This window comes from Vulpes vulpes, chromosome 14 (genome assembly GCF_048418805.1).
Source record: "Vulpes vulpes isolate BD-2025 chromosome 14, VulVul3, whole genome shotgun sequence".
Taxonomy (NCBI): domain Eukaryota; kingdom Metazoa; phylum Chordata; class Mammalia; order Carnivora; family Canidae; genus Vulpes; species Vulpes vulpes.
In genome coordinates, this window is record NC_132793.1 from 121,025,541 (window position 1) to 121,050,629 (window position 25,089).

The window sequence follows — 25,089 nt, forward strand, 5'->3', positions numbered from 1 at the left end:
GGTGCAAAGAGTATCAAAAAATAAGAGACCTGGGGCACCTGGCTCTCTCAGTCAGTAGAGCATATGATACTTGATCCTCAGGGTTTTGAGTTTGTGTCCCGTGTTGGATGTAGAGTTTACTTAAAAAAATAAAGTCTTAAAAAAAAGGGAGAGAGACCTACTTTCCAAATTGTATAATTTGGGGTTGTACTTCTGGCCTATGCAATTAATCTAGCATTTTATTTCTGAAAGAGAGGGGTACTATAAGAAATGATAATGTATAGAAGTCATAGTTATCTTTCTTTGACTAGCTTTAAATAACCTGATTTTACCTAGTTATAAATTTATGCGTCAAAAATCCCTTTTAAACCATGAGAGACTCTTAACTCTGAGAAGCAGAGTTACAGAAGGAGTGGGGGGTGGGGGATGGGATTACTGGGTGATGGGCATTAAGAAGGACACTTGATGTGATGAGCACTGAGTGTTATATGTTGGCAAATTGAATTTAAATAAAATATTTTTTAAAAAAGAAAAATATCTCTTTTAAATCTGTATTTTCCAATTGCACTACTCACAGGACTAATACCTTTCAGGGTTCTATCCCACTCTGTGGTAATATCACTCTGTGGTATTGTCAGAGATTCTGACATGGCGAAGTGATTAAAAATACAGGCTCTGGAATGAGACCAGCTGTATTAAAATCCCAGCTTGGCTACATACTAACTGTATGACATTGGGATTTAAACCCCCTTTTCCCTAGTTTCCTCATCTATAAAATGAAAATATGATAGTACTTACATAAAATAAGATTGCTAGGATTAATAGTTGGGGTGCCGGGTGGCTTAGTTGGTTAAGAGTCCAACTGTTGATCTCAGCTCAAGTCCTGATCTCAGGGTTGTGAGTTCAAGCCCCATGTAGCCTACTTAAAAAAAAAAAAAAAAAGAAAAGGATTAACAGAGATTATGTCTGGTTCAAAGTAACCACTCAAATTTTAGGTATTAGTAATAAAAATAGTATTTGCTATTTTAAAAAACACCACTCTTGGAGCAGCATAGAGGATAGAATTAGGGACGGCAAGAATAGGTATAGGGAGATGAGTTAAGAGGCCATCACAATAAATCAGACAAGAAGTGATGCTAGCTTGAGCAGGTATGGAATGCCAGTATAAATAAATTTGATGGGGCCTCTGGATGGCTCAGTTAAGCATCTGACTCTTGATTTTAGCTCAGGTTGTGATCTCAGGATTATGAGATCAAGTCCTACATTAGATCTGCCCTGAGCATGGAGCCTGCTTAAGATTCTTCTCTCCCCTCCTCCCTCTGCCCCTCCCTCCACCCCATTCACATGTGCTTTCTCTCTCTCTCAAAAAAAAAAAAAAAAAAAGTAGATAGATTTGAGTGATATTTAGAAAGTAAAATTGACAGAAAACTTCATAATGGAGTGAATAAAAGGTCATTGAGAGAGAACAATAGATGTTTTCTTAAGTTTCTGGCCTAGGCAGCTGGATGAATGGAGACCCAATTTGGGTGGGGCATGGAGGATGGGGTTGGGAGAGATTTTCATGATTTTAGTTTGGGATATTGAGTATTTTAATTGCAAGGTGAATTTAGTCCTCTGCATTTTTAAGAAGCTGCTGAATGTCTGGAATGTATACTACAGTTTAAGACTATTGGTATGAAGATTAAAAAAATAGGCAACTGTTGATCTAAACATTCAGTTGAGTATTTGATCTGAAGTTCGGAAGAGTTGGGATTGAGTATATATAAATTTAGAGGTGGTCTGCATACAGAAGGTAAATGAAACCACAGGTGAGGATGACGTAGAGCCAGAAGAGAAGGAAACCTAAAATTGACCAAGAAAATTCCAAGATTTAAAAGCCAGGAAGAGGAAAACGAGCATGTATGGAGTGGTAAGTGTAAGAAAGAAAATGAGGCAGTGGTAAGGTATAGAAAACAAAGGAGAGAATGGTCATGGAAAATGAGCACTATAATTTAGTATAATGGGAGAGAACAAAGAAGGGAATGGATGTGGATATAGAGGGGAAAAAATACTGTTGCATTGTGTGATAACCCATTGTGTGATAGGGCAGTTTAGATTACCTGGAGTCCTCTGTTAGCTGCTCTGGGGAAGTGATGGAGGTTTGGGCAAGAGGCCCCATTCCTATCCAGCCTGCTATTGGGCCAACCCAGCAATTTGCTTGACTGCTGTTCCCTTTGGTCACTAACCCTTTGGCCTCAGTAATGCTATCCAACCCTTCCCTTCTTGGGAGTGAGATCTGGGTCCAAATACCCCAGTGCAGTACATCAGCTTCATTTGAATATCTTGCCTGGATTTCTTTTACTTTTTCTCCAGGCAAGGAAACCAAAACAGTTATAGTCCTGAACTTTAGTAACCACGTAGATATACTATGTTTTACTTTAGAAATCTAATCTATGGGGTCCCTGGGTGGCGCAGCGGTTTGGCGCCTGCCTTTGGCCCAGGGCGCGATCCTGGAGACCCGGGATCGAGTCCCATGTCGGGCTCCCGGTGCATGGAGCCTGCTTCTCCCTCTGCCTGTGTCTCTGCCTCCTCTCTCTCTCTCTCTCTCTCTCTGTGACTATCATAAATAAATAAATTTTTAAAAAAAAGAAATCTAATCTATAATTTTCATTTTTGACAACTGAGTTCTTTAATGTACATCAATTATAAGTCTGTTTCATCAGAAATTTGTTAAGCTCATATTGTGGGCCAGGCACCGTTCTAGGTACTTGTTACAATGGATTAAATAAGATATGGCCTTAAGGAGCTGGGAGAGACTACTATCAATACACATAGCCCTGACTTTTTTTCTCTTGATAATGCATAGACTTTAGAATATCTATATCTGAATCCAACTTCTTTTTACAAAAAAAGGCAGCCAAATTACTATCTCTGTTTGAGAATATCAGGAAAGGGATCTTTATATATTATACAGCCCAGATGGTCCCTTTTCCTTAAGCTCTATTATTTTTTCATGTTGCTTCTATAATTAAAATGCAGAATTTTCCTCTCCTGAAGGTAGAGTGTTTTTATTGTATATCAAGTGGTTTTAGCCTGGGTTTTGTAGATCTCAGTATATCTAGGAATTGGTGGTTTTGTGGGTTCATGAACCTTCCCAAATTATATGCAGAATTAAGAGTGTACTTGGATTCTTAGAGTAGAAAGAGTTCTTAATTTTTCTAAACTCTCAAAGAATTCAATCACACCAAAATATTAAAATCTTCATATAATAGGTTTTGTCCTATGACTATTTTATACTGTTTAGTATATAGATTTTCTCACAAGAGGAAAGGGAAATTGAAAATGTAATATTTCATAATTGTACTTCTTAAGATTATTTATAGTCTTTAAAAAGATTTTATTTATTCATTTGAGAGGGAGAGCACAAGCAGGGGAGAGGAGTAGAAGGAGAGGGAGAGGCAGACTCCCAGCTGAGCTGGATGCCCAATGCAGGGCTTGATCCCAGGACCCTGGGATCATGACCTGAGCCAAAGAAAGCAGCTTAACCAACTGAGCCACCCAGGTGCCCCTATTTATACAATTTTTAAATTTTAATACAATTTTTGAAATTGACACTTAAACATTAGAATTTCTTTTTACATTATCTAACAGTATTATAACCATGCTACAGTTTTTGTTGCAAATATATTTTTTGTTTGTCTTTAGTACCAGGGCCCTCTGGTGATAATGGCATCAGTATTACCATGATCTTGATGGCCTGGATGGTTATTGCAGTGATCTTGTTTCTACTGAGACCTCCTAATCTAAGAGGATCCAACCTAACTGGCAAGCCAACCAGTCCTCATAATGTAAGTGTTATGGATTAGAAATTCATTTGGGTAAGGGACGGGTGTGGCCTGGGAATGAGATAAGTTTGTTTCGACTGAAATACCAAAATTAGCAAAAGGAAGATTTAACTCACAGAATAAGTTCTTCCAGGGCAGTCCTCATAAATCTTGCCACCCCAAATGGCTTAGTCTTCATGGAGTTACATACAGAGAAAAGCACAGACCAGTAGCCCAAAAAGAATTTTAAAATAAATTCCAATCTTCACCTGCATTCTGGTCTTTCTTAATATAAAAAAGGATCCAGTTCATAATAATACACGGCAGTATTTCTCAAATATCAGCGTTCTACTCCCCAGTTCCTCACAGTTGACCCCCTCCTCGTGGTTCCAGCTCCCTAAATTCTCTTATCAGCTACAGTTCAAGTGTTTTTCCCTCTACTTTGGTTTCTCACCTTCTGTTCTAGCTATTAAATGCAACAGAGGCCGTGAGCCTATCTGGTGAAATCCTGTTTCCCCATCCAGTTTCTCTTAAGCTCTTCCAGTTCTGTAGCATAATAGATCAACTGAACTGACAAAGGAGAAGTAGGATGATTCATGTTGGTAACTCTTGATAGTCATGATTACTACCATTTTTAGAACCTTCTAGATAAAAAATATGATAAATAAAGTGACCCAATAGGGAGTTTTTGGTGCTGACTTCAACAGAAACTTCATTGAAGGATTCATTTTAATCGTTTTGAGAACCAGTATCTATATTTTTTTTCCTTTTCTATTTTTTTAAAGATTTATTTATTTATTTATTTATTTATTTATTTATGGGGGGGGCAGAGACTCAGGCAGAGGGAGAAGCAGGCTCCATGCCTGGAGCCTGATGTGGGACTTGATCCCGGGACTCCAGGATCTCGCCCTGGGCCAAAGGCAGGCGCCAAACCACTGAGCCACCCAGGGATCCCCCTCCTTTTCTATTTGACTTGGATATTACCTCTTTAAAGGTATTTATTTACATGATGAGTTCACTTGTTGAACACCAAATTATCCCACTAGTTCCCTTCTCCAACCTTCATGTGGAATTCCTAAAAGAATTTCTTTTCTATGATCTTATTTTGTTAATAATTAGAAGTTAAACTAATTTCTCATGTAGGAGAAAGCAGATGTGGATTGATAATTGCCCAGTGTTTTTTTTTTTGTTGTTGTTGTTGTTTTTTGTTTTTTAGGAATAAAACATTTAGATATGTAGCCATGTTGACTTTAAGAAAGAAGGCATCATTAGCTCGATATAAAAAGCCTAAATTTATTTTTTGTTTCTCTTGAAGAAAAGGTATCCATAAAATATTATCTTGATGAGATGCTTTCTCGTCAATCTTTTTTCTTACTTTCTACATACAGTTTTGTTCCTTTAATATCAAAGAGAAACTTCCTCAACATTTGGAGCTAAAGAAATCCAACTTAATAAGCTGGTCTAGAAGCCATTAAAAGTAACAAATTTAAGATGACAGCCCCTAAACCTTATTTCATTGTAGGCCAGTAGTTCTAGGATAGTAGGGCAAGAAATATACTGCCCTAAGAATAAGCAAGAAAACATACTGACTAATTTCAAGCAGAAAAATTGACCACTCTCAACTGGGGCCTCATATAGCACATCAGAGTAAAATAAATAAATGAAATCTTCCTGAAGATTCCTAAAAGCTCTGATCTTTCCTTTCCAGTTCAAATACTTCCTCTTGCAAATAAAAAAGATCAGCTCCGCCTGGTTTAAACAAGTGGCCTTATTGGTTTTCACATCAGAAAATCCAGAGAGGTAGGGTCAGTGTTTAGATTGCTTAACAGTATCCTCAAAAACCTACTTTCTTTCTTCCTATCATCAGCTTCATTTCAAAGTGGGTTCCCTTTATGGTCATAGAATGCTTGTCAGTAGCAGCTGGAGCCACATGCTTTCCTCATTGACATTCTGTAGTGAGAAGCAAAAGTCTCTGCCTTCACTTTGATTATAGTGTGTGCCCAGTCACCTTAAGCAGGAGAGATGCTTTGTTGGTTTACATGTCACCTGTGGTGCTGTGAGGGAGAGCAGTTTCTTCCAAGTCCTATTACTTCTGTGCTACAGGGAGGAATGAGACAACCATTGGTGAATTATAGTATTAATCTAAGTTCCTCATACAAAAACATGAAAAGTCCCAATAGGTATATGATTAGAGATTGGAGGGTGGGGGCACGCTGCTCAGTTCTTACTGTGTGTGTTAGATTGGTTGCACTGGGATTCAAGAAATCAGTTCCATAATTTCTGTCTTTCTAATGCCAGGGACAAGATCCACCAGCCCCTCCTGTGGACTAACTTTGTGATACGGGAAGTGAAAATAGTTAACACCTTGCACGACCAAATGAACGAAGATGACCAGAGTACTCTTAACCCCATTAGACTGTTTTTCCTTTTGCATCTGCAATATGGGATGGTATTGTTTCCATGAGCTTCTAGAAATTTCACTTGCAAGCTTATTTTTGCTTCCTGTGTTGTCACCATTCCTTTTTACAGTATATTTGAGTAAATAATTATATTAAAAAAGTTACATGGGCTTTTTTGGTTATCCTAAACTTAAACATTCCACTCATTCTATTTGTAACTGTGATCATAATATTTTGTGATGATTTCTGGCCTGATTGAAGGAAATTTGAGATCTCTGCCTTTAAATATTTTAAATAGTTTTGATAGGTTTTAAAATTGCTTTTTTTCATAAGGTATTTATAAAGTTACTTGGGGTTGTCTGAGATTGTATGAAAAAAAAAATTAGAACCACACTGTATTTACATTTACCTTGATAGTTTATTTGTGGGTGGCAGTTTTTTCTAGTTCTTAGGACTGTGGCAGCCTTTGGAATATTTTACAAATCTGTGTCATCCACTACAACTGGCTTTTGTGGCTAGGAAAGGAGAGGAAAAGAAATGAAATAGTTGTTTACTAAGTTTTTTATTCCCACAAAAATGTCTAATATTAGGAGAACTTTAAATAAACGTGATTTAAATATGGTGGAAGATTTACAGTCCATTATAGCCTTACAAGGTTTGCAAAAGGAGGGAAAAAGTTAATTCTTTCTGCCTTTGCCAGGTATATTCTATACAGTAATAATTTAAGCTATAATTTATTTGTTAAATGGGTGCCTCTCAGGAACCTTCTTTTCCGTTCTAACACTTCCCTGTTAAATGGAACTATCTTAAAGCTGTAATGGGGGCCTATTTCGTTACTGACATTTGAATGCTATTTACTTATTTAGTCTGTTTTTTTTTCTGTGAAGAAAAAATTGAGTCTTTTGTTATCCTTCTGACTTAGAAAATATTTGATGAATTCTTGGTTTACTCCAAGGGAAAAGGAGGAAAATGAAAACGCAATCAAGGATCTTTTTCTCACCCCTTATCTCATTCTTCTTTAGTAATAAGATGGATTGGGGTGGGGAGCTCCATTAATAAAAGTAAAATTTTGAAATGTATAAAAAGTAAAAGGTTGCATTGTTTTGCTCACTTTGAAAGAAAATGAATATACATGGCATAAGAAGTCTGCATGACCTATGTGGTTATGGAATTTTTTTCTTAGCAAGTGATTACAGATGGTTTATGGGGACTAGAAGATATTTTGCTATCAGTGTAAGGATTTTCCCCCCAGATCAGTCTAGCTTTTCACTGTATCGATCTGAGAAATTACTTGTATGAACTAATAAACTTCTCTATATCATTGTACTGTTTTAATAGAGTCTCTGATACAATTGTGTGACGCTCCTAGGGTATTTTTTCCCCTTTATTATGATTACATTTTAGGCCATACACTTTTTAAGGGCTTCATTTCATTATATAATCCAATATTGACTGCTTGCGTTCCTTCTGTGCATCTTAGCTTTGTGCTCAACTTCTTGACGTAATATAACCTACTCTTAATTAGTTGTGCTAATTGAGAGATATCATAACAAGGTAAGTGAAAACTTGGATAAATGAGCACCATAGATTTAAGGTTCTTTGTCTTGCTGTGGCCTACTGGAAGCCTTCCCAGCTTTATAGCTATTCTAGTATTTAATGCAGAAAGGGCAGGGATGGCATTTGATGGAGCTAAATCTCCATAAGCATTCCTTTTTCTGCCCTTGCCCCCAGGACTTTGAAGGCTTGCACATATATCCTAATACTCTGTTGTCTAAGCTGCTAGAAAGCCAGTCTGTGGCAGAGATACTGATGCATTCACTGAATCTGTGGCTCACAAATAATTGAGAACTGGCTTTGGTTGGAACCAGTTGGCCTTGACATGGAAACAGAATGTCTAGTGTTAGCTAGAGACCTACAAATCTAGATTCTTATTCCTGGTTCTTCATTTCTGTCACATACACTAAATTGACAGTACATCTCTAGTGTATTAACCTTTTCTATATGGACCATCTAATTAGTAACAAAAGTTCCTAGAGAAATACTTAGTTTTGGGTTTTTTGCTTGTAAAATTTCTCTGCATTCCTGAGAAAGACTGAGTACTACTGCATATAAAGTATTCCTGGTAATCTAACTAGTAACTTATATTATTCTATTTAATTCTTAAAGCTTCTACATGTGGCCTTTTTATTTAGCACATTCATATTCATTACTTGGCTTGTAAACATTCACCTGAACTGTGGCTATAATCATTTTTAAATCTGGAAAAAAGAAAGATAAAGCTTCATATTTTAATCACTTTTGGCTCTTAAATATTCCACAAATAATATTACGTTTATATTGTTTTAGAGTCATTTAATGTCCCTTATACAAAATGTTTTCTTGCTTTCCATATGGAAAAAGTTAACATTGAAACTGTGTATAGTAAAAGATTTTATCATGTATCTATCTAAGCACTATCCCATGGCCAGCAAGTCATTTTTTAAATAACTTGCAGAGATTTTCCAAAGTAAGTATTAGGTTCAGCTATTCCCTGGTTACTTTTAGTGTCATTGTGGTATGTGATGTGATAGTGTTTATAGAATTACTGATTTCTCATATTTTCAAAGGAACCTTGGAAATTGATCACTCTGAATTTGTCACTCTAAATAAATATGTGCTAAAATTTGACCAGCTTATCAGCTTAAGACATAAAACAGCAACTTGAAGGAGAAATGAAGAATTTACACATAATGGGTTAAATTTTTGTTGTAATAGTAGATTTAGTCTTAACATAATATTTCTAAAGGAAAAATCAGATGTATTTGTTGCCATGTCTGATTACTTTGTTAAAAGCGAAAGTGGTCATGTGATGTACTCAATATTAATTGCTGTTTTTAAATGTTTAAATCATGCCAAACAAATCATGTCTGTGCCATCCAGGGTTTATTGTAATCTTTTACTGAGTACTTGGACTGGGATAAAGGGCTTGTACTATGCACTTTTTATTAATGAATAAATAGAAAACATTAGTAATGTATTGTTTTGTTTGGCTTTTGTGGGAAATGAAGCAAGCATCTTTTGCTTAGTAAAATGCTTACATCCCTTATTAAACAGTTTCTTTGTAAGACTTTTTACCCCTAACTAAAAACATTCCATAGAGAGAACTTTAAGTTACAAGAAGAATATTTATGTAATAGCAATGGGGCCAATATTCAGAAGTAGGGATTCTGAGAATCTCTAGGAACTTAGATTGCAATTATGTTTCTTTAGTTCTTTTTTTTTTTTATTTCTTCCTAGAATACAGGATTAATGGACATTTGCTTTGAGAGAATAATATCTAATAGTGTTAAGACATGTAACTACTGAACACACACAAAAGTAAAAACTTTGCTTTTGTTCTATGACCTGAAATGCACCCAGATACTAAAGATCATTAATTCTCATATACATGTAAAAATGGTAAAATTGCTCTGGCATGGTTATGATGTCAGTGTCTATGTGATACTTAAGTATTCTTTAGCAAAATTTGTGAAATACATAATTTGCTGGAAATAATTAATGATTTTAGGCTAAAGTTTTTCATTTATATGTCAATAGATATCTGAACTCCCATAAAACTAAGTTTTCATTAAATGTTTTTGCAATATTAGTTTTCCTCTCGGAAAGAATTCTAATAAAATAAGTATTTTTTTTTTTGCTTCCTGCCATTTCATTTGATAGTTGTCTCAGTTCCAAATCTGTTTATAGAGTTGATTTTTCTCCCCACTAAAAAGTTCATAAACACTACATGTGATTATGTGATGCTCAGATTTTTAGAAACTGGAGTTATCAACGTGATCTTTTCCCCTGGGGAACTTAACTTTGCATACATATCTTTTCTCAAACAAATGGGCTATGTTGGTTCAATAAACATTTCAACAGTGTTTGTATTTACTTTTTGCTTAACTATTTCTGCTTTAGAATGGGTGTTAATCAGAATTATTATACAGAAAATATTTTTAACATATTATTTATTTGAGAGAGAGCAGGAGCAGGGTTAAGGGCAGAGGGAGAGGAAGAGGGACAAGCAGACTCCCTGCTGAGTGAAGAATCAGGTGCACTCTGGTGCCCCTACAGAAAACATTTTCAATCATCAGATGCCAAACTAAGATGTCTCTTGAAAGGGAGGTGGGAGAAGATGTTTGGGAAGCAGGGAATATGTAGAGATGAAAAATAGTATGTGTAGTTTTAAAAATAATTTTCATATCAAAAAAGAATATTCCCAGGGCACCTGGGTGGCTCAGTCAGTTGGGCATCCAACTCTTGATTTGGGCTCCGGTCATGATCTCAAGGTTGTGGGGGATTAAGCCATGTGTTGGGCTCCTTACTTAGTGGGGAGTCTGCTTGGGATTCTCTCTCTTTCCTTCTCCCTCTGCCCCTCCCCCTACTCTCCCTCTAAAATAAATAAGTCTGGGCAGCCCTGGTGTCACAGTGGTTTAGCGCCGCCTGCAGCCCAGGGTGTGATCCTGGAGACCTGGGATAAAGTCCCGCGTTGGGCTCCCTGCATGGAGCCTGCTTCTCCCTCTGCCTGTGTCTCTGCCCCTCCCCCACCCTGTCGCTCATAAATAAATAAAATCTTTAAAAAAATAAAATGAAATAAGTCTTAAAGCAAGGGGCGGGGGTTGGATGGCTAAGTCAGTTAAACATCAGCCTTCGGTTCAGGTTATGATCCCAGGGTCCTATTTAGCAGGGAGCTTGCTTCTCCTTCTCCTGTTCCCTCTGCTTATGCTCTCTGTCAAATAAAATCTAAAGAAAAGGAAAAGCATATTTCCTTGTACAAAACTGCTTCTTTCTAGGAAATATGGGAATGAGAAAAAAATACTTATAATCCCTATAATACCAGAGGCCTTACTTTAAAATATCTGGTTCCTATACTGCTCATAAGCTCAAACAGGCTATGTGTTCATGATGAATGGATTTGAATTGCATTGTTTTTATTTATTTTGAACTGAGCAGAATTAAAGAGCACGAGGGACGCCTGGGTGGCTCAGCAGGTGAGCACCTGCCCCTGGCTCAGGGCGTGATCCTCAGTCTCAGGATCAAGTCCCACATCAGGCCCCCTGCCTGGAGCCTGCTTCTCCCTCTGCCTACGTCTCTGCCTTTCTCTCTGTGTGTCTTTCATGAATAAATAAATAAAATCTTTAAAAAAAAAAAAAACATGAATACTACATAGCAGATTCAGCATCATGGAATAAGTCTTCTATGTTGTTTTTATTTTATTTTTAATCGCAATAATTAACATTTTTTATACAAAGAGCCATCTCTTAAGTACCATACACATTTTAAAAATTTTTTTTGAAACATTTTATTTATTTGACAGAGCAGAAGCAGGGGGTGTGGCAGGCAGAGGGAGAAGGAGGAGCAGATGCCCCTCAGATCAGGGAGCCTGCTGTGAAGCTCTGTCCCAGGACCCTGAGATCATGACCAACCCGAAGGCAGACACTTAACCAGCTGAGCTACCCAGACACTCCCCATGTTGTTTTTAAAGAAATGAATCTTTTGGGGTGTCTGGGTGGCTCAGTCATTTGAGTGTCCAACTCCTGATTTTGGCTCAGGTCATGATTTTGGGATTGTGAGATCCAGCCCCATGGGGCTCCTCCATGCTGGGCATGGAGCCAGCTTAGGATTCTCTTTCTCCCTCAGCCTCCCCAACCCATCCCCCCACCAATAAATAAATAAATACATAAATATCTTAAAAAAATGAATCTGTTACATAGTCACTCATTAATTCAGTGCCAAAGGAAGAGGCATTGTACATTAAAAAGGCATTACATAAAAAATAAAAAATAAAAAATAAATAAAAAAGGCATTACAGACCCTGGCCTGAATGCAGCTTTCCCTGATAACTAGTATATAAACATTAAACTGGAAGTCTGGGTGTCTTAAAGGGGATTCCTTACAATTAATCCAGCAAGTAGAATTTTGTGGTGACAACATACAGAACAGATACAAATCAGATAGCAGAGCCTACACTCCCAACAAATGGATTAAGATTTATATCCTTGCAAATTTGCTTAGCCTTCCATTTTAATCTAACATCCTTTTCTTAAAAACTACATTTTACTCTGTTCTCACATCGTCGTACCTCTGTCAACATCCTCTTTCCCAGAGGGTTTCACTAACCACGGCCTACTGAAAGCTGGTGTTCTCAAGCTTCAAGCATGATTTCCATTAGCCAAAGCTAAATCAGAAAATACAAGGCTTAAAGAAAGATTAAAGTATAATTGAAAATTATAATTTCTCCGTTGAAGAACGGAGATTAATTTTCTCTCTCCACAACATCCAAAGAATTCTTTTCATTGTGTCATAATATTTTAAGAACTCAAAAGTCACATAAATAGGTATAAACTGGCAACAGTTAAGGTTGACTAATTGTAATATACTTGTAATAAAAATAATCTTGTGGGACCCCTGGGTGGCTCAGCGGTTGAGCATCTGCCTTTGGCTCAAGGCATGATCCCAGGTCTGGGGATCGAGTCCCCCATCGGGCTTCTTGCATAGAGCCTGCTTCTCCCTCTGCCTCTCTCTCTGTCTCTGTCTCTCATGAATAAATAAATTCAAAAATAATAATAATCCTGTAATAAATTCCAATGCTAATCTACAAAAGTATCAGATATTGAAAGGATGTTTCTGTTGAAGAAAGCTAACAATTGGTGTTCTCTATCACTTATCTGTAATTTTTGTTCAATTCTTAAACTTCTATTTTAATTTTAGTGATTGTCTCATGTGCAATAAAAATATTTAGTATGGCTAATAGTGTTTAGCCTTGGGAAGAAGTCCTCAAGTAGCTTTGTGTGAGTTGGGGTTAATGTTAATGTAAAGAATTCATTCAGATTTTTAGCTTTCTTACAGCTAAAAGATTGCATATAGCCTATAGTGATTCTCAAACTTTCTGACTTGGGGACCCCAAAGAATTTTTGTTCATATGCATTGTTATATCTATCATCTATCTATCTATCTATCTATCTATCTATCTATCTATCTATCATCTATCTATACTGTACCCAAAATTAAAACAGAACATTTAAAAGTATTAAGTATTTTAAAATAACAGTAAGCCCACTACATGCTAATATAAAGGTTTTTATGAAAAAAATAACCAATTTCCAAAATGAAAATTCAGTGATAAGAATGGCACTGTTTTACATTTTTGCAAATCTCTTTAATAGCTGGCTTAAAGGAGAGCTGGGTTATCATATTTTTCCTCTTTTTTAAGATTTTATTTGAGAGAGCACAAGCATGACCAAGAGAGAATGGAAGGAGGGGCAGAGGGAATGGGAGAGAGAGAATCTCCAGCAGACACCATGCTGAGTGCGGACCCCCCACATAGGGCTTGATTTCACAACCCTGGGATCATGACCTGAGCTGAAACCAAGAGCCAGCGCTTAACTGACTGAACTACCCAAGTGCTCTGGGTTATCATTTCTACTATATTCATTCAGTATGTTACAACACATTCCCTTCTTATGAAACTATGTGAATGTTAGTTTTTGATAACTAAATGACTAATGGTATCTTGAGCAGCCTATATTAAGGGAAAAGAAGTTATGTGACTCTTTTCCTCATTTAAATATGATAGCACTTCACAGAGAGCTGAAGTAAAAAGATCAAATGAAATGTCTGTAAAAATGCTTTGTAAAGTCCTAAATAAATACTATTATGTAAAGGCCCCCACTGTTCCAATAACACATGTACATACACATACACACACACACACACACACACACACACTCTCCCTTTGCAAAACCTGAAGTTGTAATGGAAACAGGATATTTATTTGGGGCAGTTCCACTGAATTTCCATTGCAAAGAATTCACCCTACTAAGAATGGACAATGGCACCTTTAGGTCAGAGCTTGGCATGAGAAAAACATTAAAGATTAAAACATTAAATAGAATATCAGTTTCCAATCAAGATTTTAAAATCCTTGAAAGGTAAACTGGAAAGCAAATACATTTTGACTAATAGGTAAATAAACCCATTGCAATAAAAGCTAAAGAGCAAACTATTAGGCTAACAGTTCTCAACTTTGGCTGCCCTTTGAAAGCTTTAAAAACCTGGTACTGGGCAGCCCAGGTGGCTCAGCGGTTTAGCACCTGCCTTCAGCCCAGGGCCTGAACCTGGAGACCCAGGATCAAGTCCCACGTCAGGCTCCCTGCATGGAGCCTGCTTCTCCCTCTGCCTGTGTCTCTGCCTCTCTCTCTTTGTGTCTCTCATGAGTAAATAAATAAAATCTTTAAAAAATAATAAATAAATAAATAAAATAAAAACCTGGGCAGCCCCGGTGGCGCAGCGGTTTAGCACCGCCTGCAGCCCAGGGCGTGATCCTGGAGACCCTGGATTGAGTCCCACGTCGGGCTCTCTGCATGGAGCCTGCTTCTCCCTCTGCCTATGTCTCTGCCTCTGTGTGTGTGTGTGTCTCTATGAATAAATAAATAAATAAAATCTTAAATAAAATAAGATAAAAACCTGATACTTCGGTCCCACACTTCAGAGGTTCTGGTATAGGGTTTGACTTAAGCATCTATAGGTGCTAAGGGTAAGAACCACTGGCATTAAGAATGCTAAACCTTGGGGCACCTGGGTAGCTCAGTTGGTTAAATGCCTGACTCCTGATTTCTGCTCAGGTCGTGATCTCAGGGTGGTGAGATCAACCTGTGCATTGGGCCCCATTAAGCCCCACCTCGGCTCTGGGCTCAGCGTGTGGCCTGCTGGAGATTCTTTCTCTCCCTCTCCCTCTGCCCACCCCCTTACGCTCTCTTTCTAAAATAAGTCTTAAAAAAAAAAAGAAAAAAAAGCTAAACCTTGTGTTTTTAGTTCTAGAGATGAAAAAACAAAAATTAATTATTATTAAAAAATTAATTATTATATTTATATTAGCTGATTTCCATATATGGGTAGGGAACTAAGTGAAACCTTAAATTCTCCTGCAGTAGAGTTATTTTTAATAGTGTTATTTCACAGTTTTTCCTGATGCTTAAAAATAATCCATTTTTATTTTCTCAATTTTTTCTTTTTTTTTTTTTTAAGATTTTATTTTATTTATTTATTCATGAGAGACACAGAGAGAGAAGCGGAGACACAGGCAGAGGGAGAAGCAGGCTCCATGCAGGGAGCCCGATGCGGGACTCGATCCCAGGACTCCAGGGTCACACCCCGGACTAAAGGCCAGACGCTCAACTACTAAGCCACCCAGATGTCCCTCTCAATTTTTTTCTTGGGGGGATGAGGAAGGGAAATGTCATTCTTCATGGTTGGCCATAAAATAAGCCTGTTCAGTTCATGAGAAAGCTCTGTTAAAAATAAGAAGGGGGATGCCTGGGTGGCTCAGTGGTTGAGCATCTGCCTTTGGCTCAGGGCATGATCCCAGATTCCCAGGATCAAGTCCTGCATTGAGCTCCTTGCATGGAGCCTGCTTCTCCTCCCTCTGCCTGTGTCTCTGCCTCTCTTTCTGTTCTCTCATGAATAAATAAAATCTTAAAACAACAACTGTTTGTTAAAAAAAATAAGGAAAGGAAGAGAGGGAGGGAGGGAGGGAGGGAGGAAGAGGAAGAAAAGAAAGAAAAAAGAAACAAAGCAAGCAAGGAAAAAAACATGCCAAGGAAACAAAAACACCACTGTCATAATAAGGAATAAAGGTGGGATTATTACTTAGTAAGGACTTGGATCACAATTGTTAATAGGATGAATATTCATTCTTCACATAATAGACTTAATGGTCTTCAGGAAATATGAATTCTTGTGGTGGTAAGGCCATTTGTTTTTAGTCCCTGTGCTCAGGAAGTTTATATTGTATTTACAAGGGCCAGATAAATACAAAAACTAACAAGCTAATATTTCAGGGACTAATTGCTAAAGAGAAGTTAAGATATAATCATGGTGAAGGAGCTTTCTGAAGAGATGATATTTGGAGGGCGCCTGGGTGTCTCAGTAGGTTAAGCGTCTGCCTTCGGCTCAGGTCATGATCCCAGGGTCCTGGGATGGAGTCCTGTGGCTGTCTCTGTGCTCAGCAGGCAGTCTGCTTCTTCCTCTCCTTCTGCCCCTCCCCACCCCACTCTCTCTAACTCTCAAAATCTTTTATTTTAAAAAATTTGTTTAAATTTCTTTTAAGATTTTATTTATTCATGAGAGACACAGAAAGAGAGAGGCAGAGAGATAGGCAGAGGGAGAAGCAGACTCCACGCAGGGAGCCTGATGCGGGATTCGATCCCAGAACTCCAGGATCATGCCCTGAGCCGAAGGCAGGTGCTCAACCGCTGAGCCATCCAGGTGTCCCTAAATAAAATCTTTTAAAAGAGAGAGATGATATTTGGGGTAAGACCCAAATGATGCAGCTATACAAGAATCTGGGTAGTTTTCCAAGAGAAAAAAAGTGCAAAGACTGAGGCATCATTGGCATTTTCAAGGAACCAGAATAAGGCCAAATGACCTGTACAAGTTGAGATCTGAAGTAAGGTCTACAGGTGCGCCTGGGGGGGGGGGGGGGGCGGCTCAGTCACTTAAGCATCCAACTGTTGATTTTGGCTCAGGTCATGATTTCAGGGTTGTGAGACTGAGCCCTGCCTTGGGCTCCTCCTCAGTATGCAGTCTGCCTGGCCTTCTCCTTCCCGCTCTGCCCCTCTCCCAAATCACGTTCTCTCTCCCTCTCTCTCTCTCCCTCTCTCTCTCGCTCTCTCTCTCCCCCCCCCCCCGCCCCCCGTCTGTCTCTAAAGCAAAAGCAGTAGGGTCTACATCTTATAGGATCTTGAAATCCAAAATAAGGACTTCAGGGTTTATTATGAGTACAAAAGCCCTTGGAATAGAGGGTGAGGGATGTATGATTTGATTTATGAACTTAAAATCTCACTCTGGCTGCTATGTGGAAGATGAGCTGTGCATCAAGAAGGGAGGTAGGGGGAATGCATGGGTGGCTCAGTGGTTGAGCATCTGTCTTTGGCTCAGGACCTGATCCCAGGGTCCGGGATCGAGTCCCACATCAGGCTCCTTGCAAGGAGCCTGCTTCTTTCTCTGCCTGTGTCTCTGCCTTTCTCTCTGTGTCTCTCATGAATAAATAAATAAAATCTTAAAAAAAAAAAAAAAGAAGAAGGGAGGTAGGAAGCTAGTAAGCCATTGGAGTCCAGATAAGAGGTGCTAATCACTTTGACAAAGGTGTGGCAATGTGAATTTTAAGAAGAGATCAGATTTGGGATTTATGTTGGAGGTAAAGCCAATTGGCCACATGAATGGCCTGGCAGTGAATGGAAGGGAAGAGAGAAAACAAAACTCAAGTCTAGTTTTGGGGCCTGAGCAACCGAATCGTTGATGATACAAATTGAGATGGGAAGAGTTTATGGTAAGCAAAAGGATGGATGAGAAGCACCAATCTGGAACAATCAGGATACAGGTTAACTTGCTGGAATAAGGAGACAGACGCCAATGGCTTAACCCAGATAGACTTGAGTTCTTTCAGGTAAGAGTTCAAGAATATAAGCAGTGTAGGACTGAAATGCTTACTTTAGGTATTCAGAACTCAGGCTCTATTTTGTTGCTCCACTAACCCCTAGAGTAGTGTTTCCCAAACTGCTGTTGTCCACACTGCTGTTGTCCAAACTGCTGTTGTCCAATGTTGTCCTTCTCTGGATTGTCAATGATAGTTCACCACGATACCCACTGGGTCATTGCTCTAGCCAGAAGGGAGGAGGGGCAGGAAGCATGGAGGGCCTATCTGTTCATTTAAGGGTTTGTTCTGGACATGATATATATCCCTTCCATTCACATTCCCTTAGCTGGAACTTAGTAACGTGACCATACCCAAAGGAGGCTAGATGTAGTCTTCATCTTGGAAAATATCTGCTCAGTTAAAGTTTAGGAATTCTTACTAAATACGTGAAGTGTGACTATTAGAGTTAGCTGACAGCCACTGCCACAGAGGAAAAACAATACTTAGGTGTTGGCTATGATGATTTTAAGGTGCACACGACACATCCAAATCGAGCTCTTGAGTAGGTAACTGGCTAGAGAATATATAGAGCTAAGTTAGGTTCCATCATTAAGAGAAAGAAAAATTAAAGCCAACAGAATATATAGATAAAATGTGAATCTTTGGGAGTGAATGAAATTACTGAGATAGTAAAGACAAAGAAGAAATCCCAGGATGGGGACCGAAGGTCCTGCAATATTTAGAGCTCTAGTTGAGAAAGAGGAATCAACAAATGGAGGAGCATCCACTGAAAGAATACCATGTCTAAAGTCAAATCATGGGGATGGAGATTTGAACATTTTAGCAGAAAGGATTCACTGGTGAATTTGATAAAAGAGGTTTGGGTGGAGTGATGGGGATGAAAGCCCAGCTGGAGTAGTTAAGGAAAGAACTGGGGGTGCAGAAGGAGAGAAGTACAAGCAGCTCTTTGGAGGAGTTTTACAATGAATAAGGGCAGAGAAATGGGGCAGTTACTTGAATGGGATATGGGACTGGGGTGAGAGGGACGTGTTTTTATTGTTTTATGGAGATGAAAGAAAAGATGATCTGCAGAAGTGTTAAGATATACCCACAGAGCCCCTTCTGCTTCCCCAAGGTGGTATCACCTCTTTGTTGGCCTCAGGACAACTATCATCATGTCTGAAAGGAAGACCCATTCAGATCTATACGTTTTTGCCTCAATCCTGTCTTCCTATACTCGCCCTACACCGTGGCTTCACTATGATAATTGGCCTTAGAGATTATCATGATTAATCCAATCACATCCTATACCCCTATTTGTATCAGTGTTCACTAGAAGTCCAAGACTCCCAGGTCATCACTCAGCCATCCCCCTTAACGGATTCAACCTTATGCCTTTTCTCTTTTTTTTTTCTTATACCCTTTCTTATGCCTCAAACAACCTAAACTCAAAGGCCATCATCAGCAAAAGCCCATAACCTCCCCTTTATCTCTGAACATCCCCTTCACCAAACTTGGTATCTCCTTTAGGGTACTCACTGACTGTCCATTCCCCTCTCAAATGGGAGCTGTTGTCTTTTCCAGACTTTATAACCAAACAAGGTAACGTGAGCTTCTTCCCATTTCTCATTTTGGCTGCCAGGTGATTCCCATCTTCTCCCTAAAACTTTCCAATTCTTTGAAAGCTCCTACCGGCAGAGCATTCCAACATGATATTCTATCTTCCAAAGTCATAGACCCCTGGATCACTCCTCAGTTTAGCACTGGAGTTTCTGCTTGCCTTTTCAGCAGTTTTCCTATTGTGATTCTTGGGGATATCAATATCCAAGTAGACAATTCTTCTAATACTCAGTCCCCTAATCTCTCCTCCGGCCATCTTGTTTTCCACACAACTGCAGTCATCCACTCCCATCGGTATGTCCTAGACCTGTAATTTCTTTTTTCTTTTTAACGATTTTATTTGACAGCCCGAGAGAGCACAAGCAGAGGGAATGGCAGGCAGAGGGGAAGGGAGAGGGAGAAGCAGACTCCCTGCTGAGCAAAGAGCCTTATGTGAGGCTCCATCCCAGGACCCCGGGATCATGACCTAAGTTGAAGGCAGATGCTTAACTCACTGAGCCACCCAGGTGCTCTTAGACCTGGAATTTCTAACTTTTTTGTTTGTATATTCCCAAAAGAATTTTAAAAAACTATGTATGGTCTGGCACAGTTTTTCCTTTCAGACATACAAAGAAAAAAAAAAAGTGCAATGCAAAGCAATCTTCATGCTCTCTCCTAACAAAGGTTCATATGTATCCCTCTCACTTCAGTCACTTGCACAACTAACCATACTGTTGGTATCACTTAATTCCTTTCACTCTATTTGGCCAAAATACACAAAGAAGCAAAAGAAGATCTAAGCCTTAATTTGTACCATTTTCAACTAAACCTACTTGGCTCCCTCAGCGAACAAACCAAGTAGAATCTCTACTCCATATTCGAAATTACCTCTATTTAATACAATTTTGGGGTAAAGTGACAGCAAGATCACAATGCAGGAACTACAAGAGAATTTGCAAGACTTGTACACAAAACTGGATAGCTCTAAAGCATTAAAACAACTACAATCCCAGCTGCTGTCCAGAGTGCCAGAATCCATGTGATTAAACAGCTTGGAAATTTTGGAGAATGGCTCTGACTTCAGTCAATCCCTCACACATTTTAAGGTGACATTTAATATGTTCCTAGACTGCAAGTGAAAATATGAGAATTAACTAGGGGAAATGAAGAGAGTAGTTACAGGAATAAAACGAGTGAATGTGAGAAGAACAATTCAGAGATAATTACAGTAATTAAGAATTAGAAATAGCATGTCCAGGGTACTAGCCATGGAGATTCAGAGAAATGAACAGATTCAAGAGATGACAGGAAGATAAAAGCAGTAAGATGTTAGTAATGTTCTCCAACAACCCCTCAAAACCACCCCCATACACACACCAAGGGTGACACTATCTTAATTTCTGACAGTATATTTTAGTTTTGTCTTACACAGATGTATTTAAGGAAATAAATTTCCAGCTCCTCAATTTCCACAGGTACCCTTTCCCAAAATCATTAAGCCTAAGATATGAATGATATACCCATTTTACAAAAGAAAGGCTTACCTTTCATCCAAGTAAAACCTTACTATGGTCCATTACCCAGGGATAAAATTCTCCAGAGTAAACTGGACTGTTGTATGGGGGCAGTCCCTTATGGTGATTAGTCAAGATAACTCAAATCCACTTCATTTCCTACTTTTGCTAAAGCTGAAGTCCAGAGTTAGAAACAGGACATGTTGGCCTATGTTGGGATATCCTGAATTCCAAACAGAAAATGCCATATAAATTAGTGACCTTGATTCTTTTAAAAGTAACCTGAGAATTGAAGTGCCTGGGTGGCTTAGTCAAGTATGTGTCTTTTTTTTTTTTTAAGATTTTATTTATTTATGCATGAGAGATATAGAGAGAGGCACAGGCAGAGGGAGAAGCAGGCTCCATGCAGGGAGCCTGACATGGGACTTGATCCCGGGACTCCAGGATCCCACCTCAGGCTGAAGGTGGCGCTAAACCACTGTGCCACTGGGGCTGCCCTCAGCTCAGGTCTTGATCTCAGGGTTATTATCTCAGATTTGAAAGCTAGAACTCCGCATCATGCTCAGCATGGAGTCTGCTTGAGACTCTTTCCCCCTCCCTCTCCCTCTGCTCCTGCCCTGGCTCCTCATACCCCCTGCCCACTGCCCCACTCTTGAGCATGTGCACTCTCTCTCTCCCCCAAATAAATAAAATCTTTAAAAAAGCATCCTGAGTATTTTGCAGGACTACTAAAATTTTAAAAGATACTGGATAAAATTGAAACGGAGAAAATTTACAAGATTTATTCAGTAGTTTAACTTAGTTATATCAAATCTCTTGAATCTGTTCATTGCTCTGAATCTCCATGGCTAGTACCCTGGACATGCTATTTCTAATTCTTAATTACTGTAATTATCTCTGAATTGCTCTTCTCACATTCACTCGTTTTATTCCTGTAGCTACTATCTTCATTTCCCCTAGTTAATTCTATTTCCTTTAGAAGCTCAATTATCACAACTTGAGGAAGCATCCCTACCTACTATGTTAAATACTCCTATTGTATATTCTCATAAGAGTATATATATCCCACCTTAATAAAGTTGTAATTTACATTTATCTGTGTGATTGATTGATTGATGTTTCCCCAAAGAGTAAAGTTTATGAAGGAAGAGAAAGAGAATGTATTGTTCTTTACTCAATTGTATTCCTAGTGACTAGTATGTAGGAAACATTTGGAGATAAATACTTAGTCAATGAATGAATCAATGTGTTGTTTGTTTTTTTTTTAAGTTTTAAGAGGATCCCATATATAAATTGAAATCCTACACAAAAAAATTGATATATAAAGCAGACTAAACAGATAAAAGCAGAACTGCTCTGATGTGGAGGAAAGGGGAAATATTCATAGGAGATCCAGAGCTCCCCCACCTCCGTCTGTTTTAACCTTCCACTCATCGACTCTTTCTCTTTCCTGAGTGACACACCAGCACAGAAACTGAGAGCTCCAGGAAACATAATTTGAAAATAATTGGTCTACATCAAGCAGTTCTCAAACTTTTTGTTCTCAGGACTCCTTAACACATATAAAATCTGGAGGCCCCAAAATATTTTATCATGTTGAACAGCTATTGGTATTTACCTTATTTGAAATGAAAATTGACAAATTGTGAAAAATACATACATTCCTTAACGTTGATAATAAATTCATGACATGTTAACACTAACCACATATTATGAAAAATGCTGTATTTCCAAATTAAAAATTAGTAAGACTGGTATTGCTTTACATTTTTATGAATCTATAATATCTGTATTAATCTGTCATCATATCAAGTGTCATACAGCCTCTGGAAAATTCCACTGTGTACTTGTGAGAAGATGAGAGTAAAAAAGCAAATAAAATGTTAGTACTATTATGACAATGTTTTGACTTCCTGGGTGTCCTGAAAGGGTCTCAGGGATGGTCAGTACATTTTGAGAACTGCAGTCCTAGGTCCAAAGGTCCATTCTAGCTAGGATTGATATTCTGATTTAATTTCTGAGATTGTACTATTTCAAAGATTATGATTACTATCAAAATACTAATGAAGAATGTAAAGTGAACACCAGGTGGAAAAATGTTTAATTCAAAACAAAGGGAAGAATAATAGAAAAGTGGTTTTTATTACAAAGCTAACTGTAATAGGTAATTTAAATCTATGTGTATGCCAAGTTCAAAAAGATTACTATAGCACAGTATTTGTCCCATGTAATGCAATTACTTGTTCACTTATCTTTCCTACTAGCATGTGAGCTTTGGAAGAAGGAATTGGGTCTTAATCCATTTTGCATCGTGGCCTCTAGGATAAAGTCTAACACACGATCGGCACTAAATATTCGTTCGACAAATGAATTTACCTGCTTAGGATGTATGACACCTACGTATCATATCATACTTTCGACAATCTAGAGCAAACGGTCTAATCAACCTTCAACAGTTTTCTTAAAGTTGCCATGATCCTGTGAAGAAAACCATCATCTCGGGGCGCCTGGCTGGCTCATTCAGAAGAGCATGAGACCCTTGATCTCCTGGTGTTGAGCTAGAGCTCCATGATGTGTGTAAAGAAATAAAACGTAAATAAATGAAAAACCATCATCTATGAGGTATTTTAATGTGCCTTTATAAACTCCTAATCACGTTCCTCGTGACGTATTTGAAAAAGATCTTTGACTTCAAGTGCAGATTATGCAGCCTGACATAATTCTTAATGAGGAACACCAAAAAAAAAAAAAAAAAAAGTCATGACTGCTTTTTTCTTCTCAGATCTGAGATTTAAGATGACTTTGGAGAGGAGTAAGAGAACATAACTGGCCTCCTCATTAAAAACGGGCAGTCTCGGGGCACCTGGGTGGGTCAGCGGTTGAGTGTCTGCCTTCTGCTCGGGCGTGTCCCACATCGGGCTTCCCGCAGGGAGCCTGCTTCTCCCTCCTCCTGTCTCTGCCTCTCTATGTCTATCATAAATAAATAAATCTTAAAAAAAAAAAAAAAAAAAAACAGGCGGTCTCCATACATGAATTTTACTCTTCCTCATACACGGAAGTTGGATGTTGCACACTCTCAGCACAGACAAGCCAGACTCCGAATTTGGCAGGACTCTCTCTGGAAAAAACGACTGGAGAGCGTGGGTGTCCTGCGTCTCCTCCCGGGCTCAGGGCGGAGGCACTAACCGGTCCAGTCATGACAGGGCTCAGCATCCCACTAACGCAAGGCGCCTCCTTCCCAGAAGTGACGAGGGGAGGGACCTGACTAAACCTTGGGCCGCGGCGGGCCGGGAGGGCGTGGGAGGGAGTGTGCGGCCGGGCGCACTGACCTGCCGGGAAGACGCGGTGGGCCCTCGGGGGTGCTGCGGGGACCGGAAGGGGGGCCGAGACCTTCCGGTCCCCTCGGGCCGCAGCCGGCCCAGTACCCCCGCAGTCCCTGGATTATGGCCGACCTGTCGCGCACACGGCATCACCTCAGCGCCGACTGTCTGTCTGCCTGGACCGGGACACAGGGAGGGAAGCGGGACCAGACCACAAGCCATGGGGTTCCGGCGGCTGCGGACCCCCGACCCCGGCCTAGCTGCATCTGGAGCCCCGCCCCACGGCCGTCAGCGAACTCGCCGGGCACGTAGCTCCGCCCAGTGCCGCTCGCGGAAGGGGCGGGACCGCTGAGCTGGCCCGAGCCGATTCGTCCAGGCTCGGCCAGGGGCGGAGCCTCCCCTAGCTCCGCCCCGCCCCGCCCCCTTCGCCCCGCCCCTGGGGCTCGCAGGAAATAGGGGCGGGCCCGGGCCTAGCGTGGCGGGAGGAGGAGCAGGGATGCGGTGGAGGGTTGAGACCTGGAGGGCCTGGCTGCGGGGGAATGAAGCCTCCGCCTTCTCGGGCCGAATCCTTTAAATACGGGCTCAGGCCCGGGACTCTGGGTGCAGTGCGTGGCGGCCTGAGGGAGGGGCGTGCGGGGAGCGGAGGTCAGGCGGAGCAGGGCGAGCGTGCAGAAGCTGCTGCAGCGCGGCCCACAGCGAGGAGCTGTCCGAGCGGTCGGGACCGGAGCAGCCGCCGCGCTCGGTGCCTGGAAACGGGTGAGCTCCCTTCCCGGGCTGGCCCCGCCGCCGGGTCGGGAAGGTCCCGGGTGCCGGCGGGCGTGGAGGGGGCGGGGCGGGGCGGGGGAGTGCGCGCGGCTCGCAGTCGCGCTCCGCGCTGGGTCCGCGGCGCCGGGTCTCACCACCTCGGTCTCCTCCTCTGGGCTCTGGGCTCTGGGCTCTGGGCGGGAATCGCCTTTGGGTCGCTGCCCTGAGGATGGCCTAGCTCGGTCTTTTTATTCTATACGCACGAGTCTTCCAGCCGCTCCTCTTTCTGCTTTT

The 25,089-nt window shown here is 40.1% G+C and overlaps 2 protein-coding genes and 1 long non-coding RNA gene across 5 annotated transcripts in view; 2 read left to right on the forward strand and 1 right to left on the reverse strand.

Moving 5' to 3' along the window:
• Window positions 1-9,193, forward strand: part of SMIM14 (small integral membrane protein 14) — an 82,208-nt gene extending 73,015 nt beyond the window's left edge. The window contains exons 4-5 of the mRNA XM_025997830.2: window positions 3,664-3,806; window positions 6,081-9,193. Of these exons, the coding sequence (XP_025853615.1) occupies window positions 3,664-3,806; window positions 6,081-6,113 (176 nt within the window). The 3' untranslated portion in view covers window positions 6,114-9,193. The remainder of the gene's footprint in view (window positions 1-3,663; window positions 3,807-6,080) is intronic.
• On the reverse strand, window positions 1-24,166 carry LOC140595513 (uncharacterized). The gene is made up of 2 exons (XR_011997198.1): window positions 24,061-24,166; window positions 1-898 (listed from the first exon to the last, which is right to left on the reverse strand). It is a non-coding gene; the product is annotated as an uncharacterized lncRNA (long non-coding RNA).
• Window positions 1-25,089, forward strand: part of UGDH (UDP-glucose 6-dehydrogenase) — a 91,909-nt gene that overhangs the window by 35,369 nt on the left and 31,451 nt on the right. Inside the window, exon 1 of one of the 3 annotated variants that reach the window (XM_025997805.2) lies at window positions 24,066-24,807. The exons of 1 other annotated variant lie outside the window; for it this stretch is intronic. The gene's annotated coding sequence lies outside the window, so the exon portion shown is untranslated. Of the gene's footprint in view, window positions 1-24,065; window positions 24,808-25,089 lie in introns of those variants that run through there. One more of the 3 variants, XM_072737857.1, reaches the window with a different exon arrangement.